At 39.3% G+C, this 15,813-nt stretch overlaps 1 protein-coding gene across 6 annotated transcripts in view; it reads right to left on the bottom strand.

Moving 5' to 3' along the window:
• The window catches only part of TTC7B (tetratricopeptide repeat domain 7B), a 225,400-nt gene that overhangs the window by 164,596 nt on the left and 44,991 nt on the right, over positions 1 to 15,813 (bottom strand). For 5 of the 6 annotated variants that reach the window (XM_032482502.1, XM_032482503.1, XM_032482505.1 and 2 more), the window contains one exon: positions 10,469 to 10,599. In XM_032482502.1, the coding sequence (XP_032338393.1) occupies positions 10,469 to 10,599 (131 nt within the window). Of the gene's footprint in view, positions 1 to 10,468; positions 10,600 to 15,813 lie in introns of those variants that run through there. The other variant, XM_032482507.1, reaches the window with a different exon arrangement.

The raw sequence follows: 15,813 nt of genomic DNA on the forward strand, positions 1-15,813 counted from the left end.
TTCTCTATAAATGATCAAATTTTTTGGCATAAAGTTGGTTATAACTTTCCCTTACACCCTTTTAATGTCTATAGATCTATGTCAGTGCCTCCTTTTTTCTGGGTATTGATAATTTGTGTCTTCTCTCTTTTATTCTTGTTTAATCTTATTTTATTAGAATCCATTTTCTAAGAATCTATTTTTTTGTTTCACTAGTTTTTCTCTACTGTTTATCTGTTTTCTAATTCACTGGTTTCTGTTCTAATCTTTATTATTCCCTTCCTTCTGCTTATTTTGGCCTTAATTTGTTCTTCTTTTTCTAGTTTTTTGAGTTGGAAGCGTAGATCACTGATTTGAAAATTTTCTTCCTTTTTAATATAAGCATTTCATGTTATAAATTCTTTAACACATTTTGTTTTCTAAATCTTGAGGCTCTATTATTAGGTATACATACTTTTAGGATTATGTCTCAATGAATTGACTCCTTTTAGTATGAAATATCTCCCTTTATCTCATGTAGTATCCCTTGTTCCTGATTCTATTTTATGATACAACACAGCCATTCTAGCTTTGTTTTGGTTATCATTTGTATAGTCTACAATTTTACTTTTGTCTACCTAGGTATTAATATTTAAACGGTTTTCTTGTAGACAGCATATAATTAGGTCTTACTTTTTTTGTGTAGTCTGAAAATCTCTTCTTTTTAACTGAGATGCCTAGACAATTTACATTTAATGTAATTATTGACATGATTGGAACCATGTTTTTTATTGTCCCATGTGTTCTTTGTTCCTTTTTCTCTTTCTGCTTTTTTTTTTGAGGTGGGGAGGATTGATGATTCCATGTCATTTCCACTACTGACTGGCTAATAATGTCTCTTTTTTCCTTATTTTTCAGTGGTTGCTCTAGGGTTTTTAATATACCTTTTTAGCTTACCACATTCTATCTCTAAACAACATTACACCAATTCATATATAGTATAAACATCTTTTAACAATATACTTCTGTTTCCTCCCCCTCCCTTATCCTTTTTGCTATTGTTGCCATACATTTTACTTCTATATTATAAGTCTCACAATACATTCTTAATATTTTTGGTTTAGGCAGTCAATTATCTTTTAAGGAAATTAAAAATAAAAAGTCTTTTATATTTACCCTCATTGTTACCACTTATGATGATCTTTATTTCACCGTGTGGATCTGTATTTACTTCTGCTTGAAGAACTTTAACATTTCATGTCATACAAGTCTATTGGCAATGTATTCTGTCAACTTTTGTTTGTTCTAAAAAAGTTTTTGTTTTGTCTTTCCAGTGTTTTCTAATTTGCATAGTTTCTGATGACAAGTCTGTTATAATTCTTATCTTTATTCTTCTGTATTTAAAATTTCTTCTTCTTTGGTTGCCTTCGACTTTTGTCTTCGGTTTTCAACAGTTTAACTATGATGCGTCTAAGTGCGTGTTTAATTGTCTCTGTGTGCTTGTGCTACAGAAGCGGTCTCTCTCATGCCCCTTTCCCAGCAGGATTCTGCTGTTACATGTTACTTGGTGCTGTGTTTGTTATGTGGCTGGTGGTGGGAGGGAGAAGTTCTTGGATCTCCTGGTCCAGCCTCAGTCTTAGGCAGGGTCTGTACATCAAGACTTCAGGGATGGGGCTCATCCCCAAGGGCCCATTTCTGGGCATCTCCCTCCTAGCTCCCACATGCCTTCCTAAGACAAGAGCCACCTAACTTCCACCTCAGAGAACTTCTGAGCATGATTATACTCCTAGGAGTCCAGGTTCAGGTCCAAACTGAAGCCTCTATGATCACCCCATCTTAATCAATACAATTGGCCCTCTGTATCCATGGGTGCCACATCTATAGATGTGGAGGGCTGACTGTACTATGCCATTTTACATAAAGGACTTGAGCATCTGCAGATTTTGGTATTCACAGGGGGTCCTGGAACCAATCCTCCACAGACACCGAGGGGAGGCTCCAATGTCATCCAGTCAGCTGCCCAAATCAGACACTGCTGAGTGAGCCTTCACACCTTGACACTCTCTCACATCGAATCTATCACCATTTCCCTCATCATGTCTCAAATATGTCTGTATATATCCATTTCCACAACCGTGACCCTCATCAAAGCTACTATCACTTCCTATGAGATTTCTACCATAGCCTCCTTATAGAGTCTCCACGTCCTCTCTTGCTCCTTAACGTCCCTTCCACCACCTACAAGCAGCCCAGATAATTTTTTATAACACAGTCTGGATCATGTTACTGTTAGGTTCTTTCTCATCTCTGAGGTGTCAGCTTGATTGTCACTTCTCAGAAGGGCCTTTCCTGACCATAAAGTAGGCCTGCCTTTGTTAGCCCCCTCACAGCATCCTAATCTATTCCTTCATTGTGTTTATCAATTTTTTTACTTGATTATTGGCTGTTTCCCTCTATGGTATTGCAACTGCCACATCTATTTCATTTACTAATGAATCCAGTGTCTACTCCAGCGTCTAGAGCAGGGTAAGCATTCAATATACACAGTAAATGAATAAAATACATAGTAAATGGATGAATGAGTAAGTTTGTCAGGCCAATAAGAAATGTAGGAAAAAAGAGCAGTAAGAAAGTAACCTACTATACATTAGGCACTAGGTAGGTACCTAGGCTATCTCATTTATTCCCCCACAAAAACCCACTGAGATGCACACTATTACCCTCTCTTTACTGAAGAGAAACTGAGACTTTGTTCTACTGAGCGAGCTGCCCAAGTCACATGATTAGTGAGTGTTACAGCTGGTGTTGAAACTCAGGTCTACCTGACTCGGCAGTCCAGCTCCTTCCCCTTTGTCCTATTAGTCTGCGCTGGCCTGCAGAACAAAGTCCGAAAGACTCTGTCAGGTCAGGGCTTCCAGGATGAGGCTTTAGGTTATCAATGGGAGAAATGGGGAAAATGCAAGTGGGGAGGCAGAGGGAATGGCTTAGCTCAGAGTTTGCCCTGAAGCATCTTGGAGTTAATCCTTTCCTCGAAAAGAGGCTCTAACACATGGGTCTGGGCAGGAGTGTTGTCTGGCAGCTGTGAAGCCACCACTTGTTCTGCGGATAAACACTTCCCTGTGAGAGGACTACCAACAAGGATCCCTAACAATTACAGCCAGCTTCGGGGAAGGCACACACCCAGGGTCTGAGGAAGCATGACTGCTAGGGGGTGGGGACCAAAGATTTTAGGTCAAAAGACCCAGTTTCAAGGTCTGGCTCTGACAGTCCTCAACACTTGTGGACTTAGGACAACTCCTGTGATCTCTCAGATCTCATTGTTTCCATCTGATTAATGAGGATCATAATATATACCTACCTAATTGTTATGACTGCAAATGAGAAACTTAATGAGCTTGTAAATATTACATTCCTTATTGGAGATATTTTATAGTGTCACCTTCAAGAAGAAACAAAGTAAGGACATTTTCCACTACCTTTATTTTAACATTGTTTTTAAACAGTCTGGAGATGACGCACGAGAGAGAGATATAATGGAAAATATTAGAAAGGAATAAACAACAACAGCACAAATCATTTCCTCTGCCATATATTCATATTCTTAGAAAAATGAAAAGAATCAACTCTGTTTTTATAGAGGAGGTATTGTGGCTAATGATCCTATAGTGCTGTCCTTGTCAGCCTTCAAGATACAGCTCAGGCGTCATCTCTTCTAGGAGCAACCCTGAACTTTCACACTGGTCCAAGACCCTTCTCTGGGCTTGCAGAATTCTGAGTGTTCTCCACCAAAGCATCCCACACTGTTTATGGACCTGTCTCCTCAGAAAATGATGAGTTTCCCAAGGATGTGCACTGTGGTTTATTCCTTCTACTGCCCCTGGTGTCAAGCACAGTGTGCAGAACAAAGAAGGCACTCATTAAATGTTTTTGCAATTGAATTTAAAAAAAATCGAAGCACTGCTGTATGTGAAAATACAGTGGAAAAATAATGATCCTGTACACAAAGCCATAGATACAGCAAAGATCTGGGAAATAATAAATCTACTGCAATCTGCAAAACAGGAAGTCTTACAAAATGGAAAGAGGTATCATGGTCATAGATGCGTGAAGACTAAATATAAATCTCCAAAGCAATGTACAGAGTTGATAAAAATGCAACCAAATTCCAACAGGATTTTTCAAGAACGCAACAAAACCACTCTAAAATGCATCTAGAAGTATCAACAGGAAAGGACAAAGGATACTCTGAAAAATAAGAGCAATAAGTAGTTACTGATTCTTTTGGATGTTAAAACATATCATAAAAAATTTTACTGAATCACTTAAAATACATGACAGAAAATACGAAAAAAGAAAGATAAGATCATCTTAAAGTGGCACTGAAATTTGGGGAAAACATGAATTTAGAGTCATATCTAATATCATACACCAAAATAAATCTCTCCAAGAAGATTTAGAAATTAAAAGTTGTTTATAAAAATATAGAAAATGATTGAAAACGTTTTAAATCCTAGAGAAGGCTTACCCTAATATTTCAGCTTTAAAACAATGAAATAAGTGTAATAAAAAAGATAATCAGACTCAACTACTACACACAGATTTAAAATTTATGAGCTACTTAAAAACGGAAAATTACTGATTGGGAAATCATTCAGAGCAAATAGATAAAGGGTTAACATATTTATGATATAGAGACTTCATTTAAATTTTAAGAATAAGACTACATTCAAAAACCAATGAGAAAGCATAAACAGATAAAAAAAAAAAAGAAATACAAGGTTAAACATAAAGTTACCATATGACCCAGCAATTCCACTCCTAGGAATATAGTCAAGAAAAACGAAAGGATTTGTCCACACAAAATCTTACATACAAATCATTATAGCGGCATTACTATAATAGCCCGAAGTGGAAACAACCTAAGTAAGTGATAAAACAATGACTGGATAAACACAATGTTGTATATCCATACAATGGCATATTATTTGTCAACAAAAGGAAATGGAGTATCAGTACGTGCTACAATATGGATGAATCTTGAGAACATTATGCCAAGCCAAAGAAGCCAGTCATGAAAGACCTCATAGTGTATGGTTCTATTGATATGAAAAGTCCAGAATATCCAAATCTATAGAGACTGGGGAAATTGGAGGTAAATGAGGAGTGACTGACAATGGGTACAGGGTTTCTTTGGGGGGATAATGAAAATGTTCTAGAATTAAATATTGGTGACCGTTGCAAAACTCTGTGACTATGTTAGAAACCACTGAATTCAATACTTCAAGTGGGTAAATTCTAAGGTATGTGAATTATATCTCAATAATGCTGTGATTAAAAAGAAAAGAAGAAAAATATAGCTAGTAAGCAAATAGATGGAAAAAATTTCAACCTGACTGACAGTCAAAGAAATGCAGACCAAAACTGCAGGTTACTGTTTTTACCTGGCAAATCAGTGAAAAACTAAAACAACTGCAACCATTTCAAGACTGCACAGCAACCACTACCCTCCTGTACTGCCACAGGTAGAAGATGTTAGTCTGACTTATAGAAAGCAGTTGGACACAATATGTAGTATTGAGAATGATAAAAATGTCCCCACTTCTTGGAACTTACTCTTAGGAAACAATGCAAACCAAGGGAAGGGTTACCTGAAGGAAGCTGGCATCACTGCATCATAAAAGCAGGTGATACCCAATTGTAAGCAATATCAGAGAGGCTGTCCACTTGATAGACTATTATATAGCCATGAAAACACTTTAAAGTTCTGGCCTAATGTTGAGTAAAAACAGACAGACATAAAACTCTTTAATGTTATAAAATTATAAGGGCAAAGACTGACCAAGAATATACAAATATTAAAATAAGCTACTCTTCCTTTCTAACTCAGTTTTAAGTGTGTTGTAGCCTCCTTTCCCAACCAGTCAGATGGCAGGCTCAAAGTCAAGCAACTTCCTGGCCCATCAGTTTCTTGACATTTCTTTAAGGAAGTAATTTAATCAGATATATGACATTAAGTCATGAACTCCAACCCGCTGCTCTGGCTTGAGTAAAAAGACAGGGACTGGAAAGGGGAAGGGAAGAAAGAATCTATCTTTTCTTTATCGTCACTCATTTTAAATACAAAAGCACAGCCACATGGACCTCCTGAGTCACACCCTGCCTGCCACACCTGCAGCACTGGGTACTTTACCTAGGACATCTGGTTTGAGTTCAAGACACACAGTAACCTTAATCTAATCCGGTTCTGAATCCAACACCACAGCTAGGTCACTGCGAGTTCTTCCTGTAGTGACCATGTAATACACCCCAGGACTGAGCACGATGACTAGTGAACAACTCCAGATGATCTGGGCCCTGCAATATTTGGGCAGATGTTGTTTCTTCTTAAAACTTTAGCGCTCTAACAGCCCGGGGAAGGGGGGGTTTAAAAAAAATCTATAGATGTCCCATAACTTAACATTAACTTCTTTTCTAAAATAGGGTGGAAAGGAATGAACTGTCAGCAGAAGGTAAAGTTCCACCCTGGCACTGCTTCTGCTCAAGAAAGCCATAACCAGCTGGTTGGCTGGTGCACGCAAAGGACAGAGACAGGATGATTTCATCTGCCAAGAGCAGGGCTCATATTCTGAAACTCAAGGATGAAGTCACCTTTATTCCTATCATTGCACCCCTAGAGCTCCTTGGGGGGCGGGTAACTTTATTTACTGTTGGCGCAATGCCCTCGTCCGAAGATAAACTAATCAAGACCATCCCATGTCATTTCTGATTCCATCCGTTCTAATTTGATTTATTTGATTAGATTATCCTATATGCACAATTTTGGAGGTATCTTTTATTCCCCTTTAGAGAACAAACTATCAGAGAAAACTATGAGTAGACGTCTCTGTAACCCCAACAGAACAAGGACAACACTAAACAAGTATTCAATGTACACGACTTTTGTGTATTCAAATTTTCTTTGGTCCCACCTCCACATTTGAAACAAGGAGGGAGAATGACACATGGAAACTCCTATCGTACTGGGCAGAAACACTGGTGGCTCACTGGTTTTCTAGCCTGAGACACATCAGGCAGTATCAGCTCCACCATGGAAGTGGGAAGCTGAAAGGAACAGAAATAAACAACTAGACCAAGGTCAAACAGCCGGGGTGAACAGAAATTCAGACCCCAGATATGAACAATACAGGGGACTCCAGGCAAGTTGTTGTCCCCTTAGCTTCCACACAAGAGACGGAAAACCAAATTCTCCTGAAAAAACTACTCCATGTAGATCTCTTTAAAATTATTTCACACTTTTAATAAAATAGCATGTTTATAATACTGCATATTTTCATCTGAGTATCTGAAATCTTCCAAGGTTAGGAAAGATTCCACTGCCAGGTGACACAGGAGCAGATAATGACAACAAAGCTAACATTTACTGTGTGCTGAACATGTACTGGGGAGCACATGAGTTAACCCATTCCATCCTCACAACAGCCCTACAGCAATTGTTATCACTGTTTCAAGGATGAGGATTCTGAGAAAGCACAGAGAGGCTGAGTAACTTGCCCAATGCCCCACAGCCAAGAGGTGGCAAGGCCAGGATCCCAACAGCCCCTTCGGCCTGCTGCCTTTCACAGCGGAAGTCCGCCGCCTCGAGGGGAAGCCACAGTCAGTCCCCTCGCTGAAGAGCCACTGCTCCTCAGGAAACAAACAACTCTAATATCACTAAACATACCCACTTTTAGAGAAATTCAAGGAATGAGGCTGCCTTGGAAACACAAATTGGTCGTTCCAGTTTATGAAAAAACATTTTCCACAGTACTCCAAACTGCCCTCAAAGTTCTCCCCAAATTTTATCCTTGCCAGTGAATGATGTCAAGACCAACAGTAATAAATAAAATGAAAAAAAAAAAAAAAAAGTCCAGGCAAACAGAAGTTTCTTCACTATAGAGTGGCTGGGGATGAGGGCGGAGCCATGGAGACTACCCCTGCCCAGCAGAACAAACACAGCAGCAGAGGGTACCAGTTTTCCTCCCTGATAGGGCTGCCTGCCTGGAAAAGCAAAGCACTATTTATCCAACTTGTCCCAGCCTTTTATTTCATTCAGATTTTATTTCCCTAACATTTGCTTTCAATTTAGCATAACTTTTAAAATCATTCAAGTTTGTTGTTTTTTTTTTAAAAAAGGCCAAATGGGTACCTTCTTCTGCAAAGCACCCATTATCTTGCCTCATAAAAACCCGTGAACTTCCACTAAGCCCAGGGGTCACTTAAGGAAGGTCATCTTCCCCCTAGAAGTCTTATCAATCGCAGGTAATTTCTGGAGCATCTACTACAGTCAGAACAGATATTCAGTTCATTCAGTCTCTCATTGCCAGTATCCCAGCTTGCTGGAACTGGGGAGCATCAAAGCGGTTTCCCATGAAGGAAAATTCAGAGCCAGAAATGGGAAAGTCATCTACATACCCTGACATTAAAGCCCAGGCTGAAGCTGCTTCCCCGCGTGACTAAGAGCTATGGCTTACTTGGTCAGATATGCATTGAGCACTTTCTATGTCGAAGGGTGTGAGAAACTACAGGGTTCCACAGTTACTGGTTAGCAGCCGGGGATGATGAAGTGAGTGACACTCAAGCAGGTGTCAGGAGAGCTGGGTTCTAAGCTCAGCTTTGGCCCAGACTTCCTGTGTGTCCTTGGTCTTTCTCTTTCTGTGCCTCCATTTTCTTCTCAAAACGTAACATTCTGTGATCACTCTTTCCTCAAAACCATGAAAAGTAGTTATTTTAACTCCTATGATTGTATGAGTCTCCCTGACGGTCTGGCTAAAGACTCAGTGGTGAATAGGTGGTTATAAGTGAACACAGCAGGAGGCACACCCTGGAGTGCCAATTCCCACGTCGTTAAAGACACACGTTAACAGATGAACCTCCATTCTCCCAGCCAGGAGGAGGCAGCCCCAGCGTGACAGAGCCGGACCGCGGTTAGAGAGTAAACTGCAGATGCAGGTCCTCTAAGTGGCAAGGACTGAGGGGTCCCCAGAACAGCTTAGCCGGGGTAAGCAGACTTCTCGCTGCCAGACACTGACTGTCAAGGAGGCAGACGGCGAAAACTGTGGATTTAAAAAGCAAGCTGCATCATCATTTCTCTAAAGATCATGTCATAAATTCTGGATAACAAATAATTCCCTTCTCATCACAGGCTTCTGATACAACAACATTGTGACAAGATAGCCGGAATATCTTCCTGAATTCCTGGACATGACGAACCGCGGTTTACAACCCATTCGGGTGGAGACCAGGTGGAGACCAGGTAAGACGCCACTCCCACCACGTTCCACCTCTCCTCTGGGGCTCTCACCCTACTCTCCCTGCTCTTAAAGGCTAATTCTGATCCTTGTCACACCCACCAACACACTACAAAGATTCATGAAAGAAATGACGTCCAGTCTGCACACTTACAGAATAACAAAAACTAGCAAGCCTGTGACAGTCCTTCTCTAGTCCTCAAGGAAACAGAGAGCCCATGAAGTTGATGGGAAACAAGATGCGGACGATTTTCAAAGTCTCACAGGACATCTAATCATTTCAGACAATCTCACAGGATACACGTCTGGGTCTAAAGGGGAAAACACCAGGGTCAAGCCTTGGTTAGAACACCAGGAAACTGCGGGGGCAGACATGGCTAGGAGCTAGTGCTACTGGTAAAAACAAGTGACACTGACCGAGAATCCAATATGGTCCTGAAGCTGGGCTAGGTGCCTTTATTTACGTGGCCTTTTAGAATCCCCACAAGAACTCCGTGAAGTAGGGACCACTATTAGGCTCCTTTCACAGACGGGAAAATTGAAGCTGAGAAGTGAGGGAAGTAACAGTAAAGTGCGGAGCCAAAAGCCAGTGATCCTTCTAAACAGACCAGTTGCCCACACATCCCCATCCCCATCCAGCCTCCAGCCTCCTCTGCCTGAGTGTGTGAACTCAGGGCCCCTCGCTCACTCGTTCTCTGCTCAGGTGGCCCTCGGCTCAGCTGCTGGTTCTCCCCACACCAGAGGCTAACCACTGGCTGCTGGGAGAAAACCATCCCAGATGGTCTCGGGGATACACCACCTGCTCCCGATAGCTCAGTTCAGAGTCCCCAGGAGACCTTGGCATGACCACTGAGGGAAAGCTTCTCAATCCCAGATGTACCCTCTGTCGGTACATAGTCCACACAAGAACAAGTGAAGCTCAACCCATTTTGCATACGAGAACAGGAATGATTGGCCAGTCTCAGGACACTGAGGGTATGAATAGATGTGTACTGTCATTTATGCCCAGGGGATGTTAAAATGCTTCCCAAACATTGACCCATCTATTTTCACAAGGTGCTACATTCACCACCACACTCTCCTTAGCATTAAAGATTACAAGTAAAGCTTTGCACCCAGAGACAGACAAGCTGAAGGTTTCCAGAGATTGATCACAGTTCTGTACAGTCTGATTTGAAATTGTAAAAAATTATCAACTGAACGAAGACATGGTCCTCACTTACCTTTTCTATCTCTTGGAGGTACAAGAGTGCAATGTCCCCCGCTTTTTCGTAACAGGTGATGACATCCTGTTCCCGGTCCACGTGGAGATTACTGGCAGAAGAGGAAATAGGCAACTTCTCTAAACAAAGTCCTAAAATTCAAACATACAAAAACGGTGAGTTATTTTTCATAGAGCTTAATTTTTTACTATTGCTGGCCAGATAACATTAGAGAAGCATATTCTCCACCCTCTCTAAGGACAAAATGGAACATCAAAATGGAGCACCGATAACAATACCCACAGAAAGCACCATTTGATATTCAAGCTGAAAATCTGTCTGGACCACTGTATACCATTTTTTTTAAAAAAAATAGCTCTGCTGAGAGATAATTTACATGCCATAGAATTCATTTACTTTAAGTAAAATTCAACAATTTTTAATAACTCATAGAGTTGTGCAACCATCAGCACAATCCAGTTTTAGAATATTTCCATCATCCCCAAATGATCCTTTCTGCCCAAAAGAAGCTGATCCCTATTCTCACCCCCAGCCTTCAGGCAACCACTAATCTGCTTTCTGTCTCCGTAGATTTACCTTTTCTGGACATTTCATAAAAATAGAATCATAGAATACATGGTATTTTGTGTCTAGTTTCTTTCACTTAGCATAATGTTTTCGACGTTCATCTAAGTTAATAGCAATGCTCCATTTCTTTTCACTGCTGTATGGTGTATGTTGTATGTTGCATTTTATCTGTTCACTTGCCAGTAACGGACTTTGGGCTGTTTCCTTTTTGGCTAATATGAATAATGCTGCTGTGAACACTCATGTATAATTTTTATGTGTAGACATATGTTTTTAATTCTCTTGGGTAGATAACTAGGGGTAGAATTGCTGGGTCAGATAGTAAATTTATTTTTAACTGTTTAAGAAACACCTGTTTTCCAAAGTGGCTATAGCACTTCATATTCCCACCAGCAATGAGGGTTCCAGTTTCTCCACATTCCTGTCAACATTTGTTATTGACTATTGTTTTATAGCCATCTAAGGGGATGTGAGGAGTAACTCACTGCGGTTTTAATTTGCATTTCCATCATGACTAATGATACTGACCATCTTTTCATGTGCTTGTTTGTTATCCATACATCTTCCTTGGTGAAGTGCCTATTGAAATCTTTTAGTCACTTTTATTGGGTTGTTCGTTTTCTTATTACTGAGTTTTGAGAGTTCTCCTTATATTCTGAATACAAACCCTCTATCAGATATGTGATTTGCAAATATTTTCTCTCAGTCCGTGATTTGTGTTTTCATTCCTTTAACATGTCTTTTGACAACTGGAAATTTTTAATTTTGACGAAGTCAAATTTACCAATATTTTCTTTCACAGACTGTGCTTTTGGTTTCATGTCTTCAAACGGTTATAAAGGGTTTCTCCTCCTATACGTTCTTCTAGAATTTTTACACTTTCAGGCTTTACATCTAGGTCTATAATCCATTAAAAAGTAATTTTTGTGTATGTTGCAAGATATAGATCAATGTTTACTTCTTTGCAAAAAGGCATCTGAATGTTCCAGTATACTTATTGAAGATCTTCCTTTCTCCATTGAATTGCCTTGCACTTCTGTAAAAACTCAGATGGGCATAAACACATGAGGCTATTTCTAGACCCTCTGTTCTGATCCAATGATCTTTTGTCTATATTTATGCCAGTATCACCCTGTCTTGACTACTGCATCTTTATAAATCTTGAAAGTAGTGTTAGTGCTCCAATTTTATTCTTCTTTTTCAGTTTTTTGGCTACTCTTAGTCCCTTGCATTTCCACATAAAATTTGCTTGTCAATTTCTAAAAAGTTGGCTGGGATTTTGATTGATTTGTGTTGAATTTGTAGATCAATTTGGGGAGAACTGAAATCTAAATGGTATTGAATTTTCCAACCCATGCACACAGCATGTCTCTTTATTCACGTATGTCGTCTTTAGCAGCTCTCAGCGATGGTTTGTAGCTTTCAGGGCACATGTCTTGCAAACCTTTTCTCAGATTTACCCTTAAGTATTCCATATTTATTACGCTGTTATAAGGTACTGTTTTAATTTTAATTTTCTTTGGCTCACTGTTAATGTACAGAAATACAATGATTTTTGAATTCTGAGCTTGTATTCTGTAACCGTGCTAAATCCACTTACTAGTTCTACTACCGTTTTTGTAGATTCCATAAAAATTTCACACAATCATGTTGTTTGCAAATAAAGACAGTTCTACTTCCTCCTTTCCAATCTGGATGCCTTTTATTTCTATTTATTGCCTTGCTGCTTTAGTGCCCTGTCAAGAACCTCTAGTACAATGTTGAACAGTAGCAGTGAGAGCAGACGTCCTTATCTCATTTCTGATCTTAGGGAGAAAGCAGCCTTTCACACTAAGTTTGATGTTAACTATAAGGTTTTCCTTTTTTAGGTTGAGGAAAACCCCTTCCACACTAATTTTGCTAAGCATTTATATCAAAAATGGATGCTGGATTTTCTCAGGTCCTTTTTCCATCTTTTGAGATAATCATACGGCTTTTTCTTTTTTAGTTTCTTAATGTGGTGAACTACATCGATTGATTTTTCAAATGTTAAACCAAATTTTCTGAGATAAACCTATTGACCATGATGTGTTATCCTTCAACAATCCTATATTGTTAGATTTGATTTGTTAAAATTTTTGCTTGGATTTTTTTCCATCTATGTTCATGAGGAATATTTGTCTATAGTTTCCTTGTAATCTCTCTGTCTGGTTTTCGTATTAAGGTTAAGTGCTAACTTCACAAGATGACTTGAGAAGTATTCCCTCCTCTTTAACTTCCTGGAAGAGTTCATGTAGAATTATTATTTTGTTCTTAAATGTTTGGTAGACTTTTCCAGCAAAGTCATCTTGGCCTGCAGTTTTCTTTGTGGGAAACTTTCTAACTATAAATTCTATTTCTTTGATTTAGGGTTGTTCAGATTATCTCTTTGTTCTTCAGTGAGCTTTGGTAGTTTATATCCTTTAAGTAGTTTGTCCATTTCTCCCAAGTTGTCAGATGTATTGGTGTGGTGTTGGCTACAATGCTCCCTGATCCTTTCAGCATCTGTAGAGTCTCTCATGGTGACATCTCTCTTATTCCTGACAATGACAATTTGTGTCCTCTCTTTTAATTACCTTTAACAGTCTGGCTAACGGTTTATCAGTTTTGTTGAAATTCTCAATAAAGATCTCTTGATTTCATTGATTTTGGTTTCATGGATTTTTCTCTATTACTTTCCTTGTTTCCTATTTCATTTATGTCTGCTCTGATCTTTATTATTTCCTTTCTTCTACACACACTGGATTTAATTTACTCTTCATTTTCCAGTTTCTTAAGGTGGAAGCCAAAGTATAAAGCTGGGACCTTTTTTCTTTCCTAATATAGGCATTTAGTGTTATAAATCTCACTAAGTACTGCTTTAGCAGTATCCTACAAATTTTGATATATTGTGTTTTAATTTTCACTCAGCTCACAATACTTTCTAACTTAACTTTTGAATTCTTCTTTATAAATGTGTTATTTAGTTTCCAAATACTTGGGTATTGTCCAAAGATCTTTCTGTTATTGATTTCTAAATGAATTCCATTATGGTCTGTGTAGCAAAGGGCTAAACAGGCTTGAGATGTTCAAATTCTGCACACTGCAGAGAAAGGACTGGCCTTTGACCAGCTGGGAGAGAAGCTCTAAGCCCTTGGAATATCCTACCCGATAAGAATGTCTTTGTACATCTGGGTCCTCAGGCCACACCAGATAGTTCTACTTAGAATGTGATTTATGGTGTAGGTCTTGAGTCATACTGTATCAGTATGATCTCTAGAGAGACTAGAGAATGAATAATTAAGTCCCACGGGCACTCTATGCCTACATGACTCATCCCTCATACAAACGCTGGACATGGTGGCCTCAGCGAGCTTCCCTGACTGGCAGTACACCATTAGTGTAGTGTTTCTGCATCGTTGCTCAGAGAATTAAGTGCTGTCCATACCACCCACTGGGAGAAGATGACAAATCTTGAGCCTGGTCTCTTCTGGACTCTGCCCTATGCACCTTTGGCCTTTACTAATTTTAATCTGCAGGTTTTTGCTGTGATAAACTCATCATGAGTATGACAGCTTTCCTGAGTTCTAGTGAATCACTGATCTGAGGGTGGTCTTGGGGATCCCAACACAGGTCAGAGAACATACTGGAACCTCCCCCTCTAAGTTTCTTGAAACTTACTTCTTGCCCAGAATATGGTCAATCTTCATAAGAATCTTGAAAAGAACATATATTCTGCTGTTGGGTGGAGTGACATGTAAATGTCAACTAGGTAAAACTAGTAGATTGTGTTGTGCAAGGTTTCTGTATCCTTACTGATCATCTGTCTACTTGTTCTGTCATTTGTTGAAACTGGGTATTGAAGTCTCTGAGCATAACTGTCAGTGGTTGCTTTAAGGTTTACTATTATTGACATTATACCACATAATTTTACTATCGCATACTACCATTTCTCTCTTTCCAGTTCTTATTTTCTTATTATATACTCTATACTCTTACACAGATTATAAATCCCCCACATTACACGATTATTACTTTTATTTGAAATGGTCAGTTATCTTTTAAAGACACTTAAATAAGGAGGAAAAACTGATAGAGCTACCCATATTGTTACGGTTTCCAGGGCTCTTTGTTTCTTCATGTAGATTCGTGTTTCTTTCTGGTATCCTACCTAAAGGGATTCCTTCAGCATTTCTTGTAGTGCAGCTCAGCTGGTGATGCGCTCTTTCCATCACTGTATGTCTGAAAAAGGCTTTATTTGGCCTGTACATTTGAGAATACTTTCATCAAGTGTGGGATTCAGGGTTTACAGCTTGCTTCCCCCCATGTCCCCCACCCCCCAGGACTAAAGATGTTGCTCTATGGATTCTCACTAGCATGGGTTTTGACAATAAATCTGCTGTCACCGTTATGTTTATTCATCTGCATGTAATGTGTCTTTTTTTCTGGCTGCTTTTAAGATTTCTCTCTATCACTGGCTGTGAGCAGTTTGGATTACAACATGCTTTGGTTTTGTTTTCTTCATGTTTCTTGTACTTGGGCTTTGCTGAACTTTCTGGATCTGAGGATTTACAGTTTTCATAAAATTCGAGAAACATTCAGCCATTATTTCTTCAAGTTTTGTTGTTGTTGTTACCCTCCCCCTTCCTTAGGGGACTCCAGTTATACACATATTGGGCCACTTGAAGTTATCCCACAACTTACTTATGCTCTTTCCAGTTTAAAAAAAAAATCACTCTGTTTCACTCTGGATGGAGTTTGTTGTGACATCTTCAAGTTCA

Source organism: Camelus ferus, chromosome 6, assembly GCF_009834535.1.
Source record: "Camelus ferus isolate YT-003-E chromosome 6, BCGSAC_Cfer_1.0, whole genome shotgun sequence".
Classification (NCBI taxonomy): domain Eukaryota; kingdom Metazoa; phylum Chordata; class Mammalia; order Artiodactyla; family Camelidae; genus Camelus; species Camelus ferus.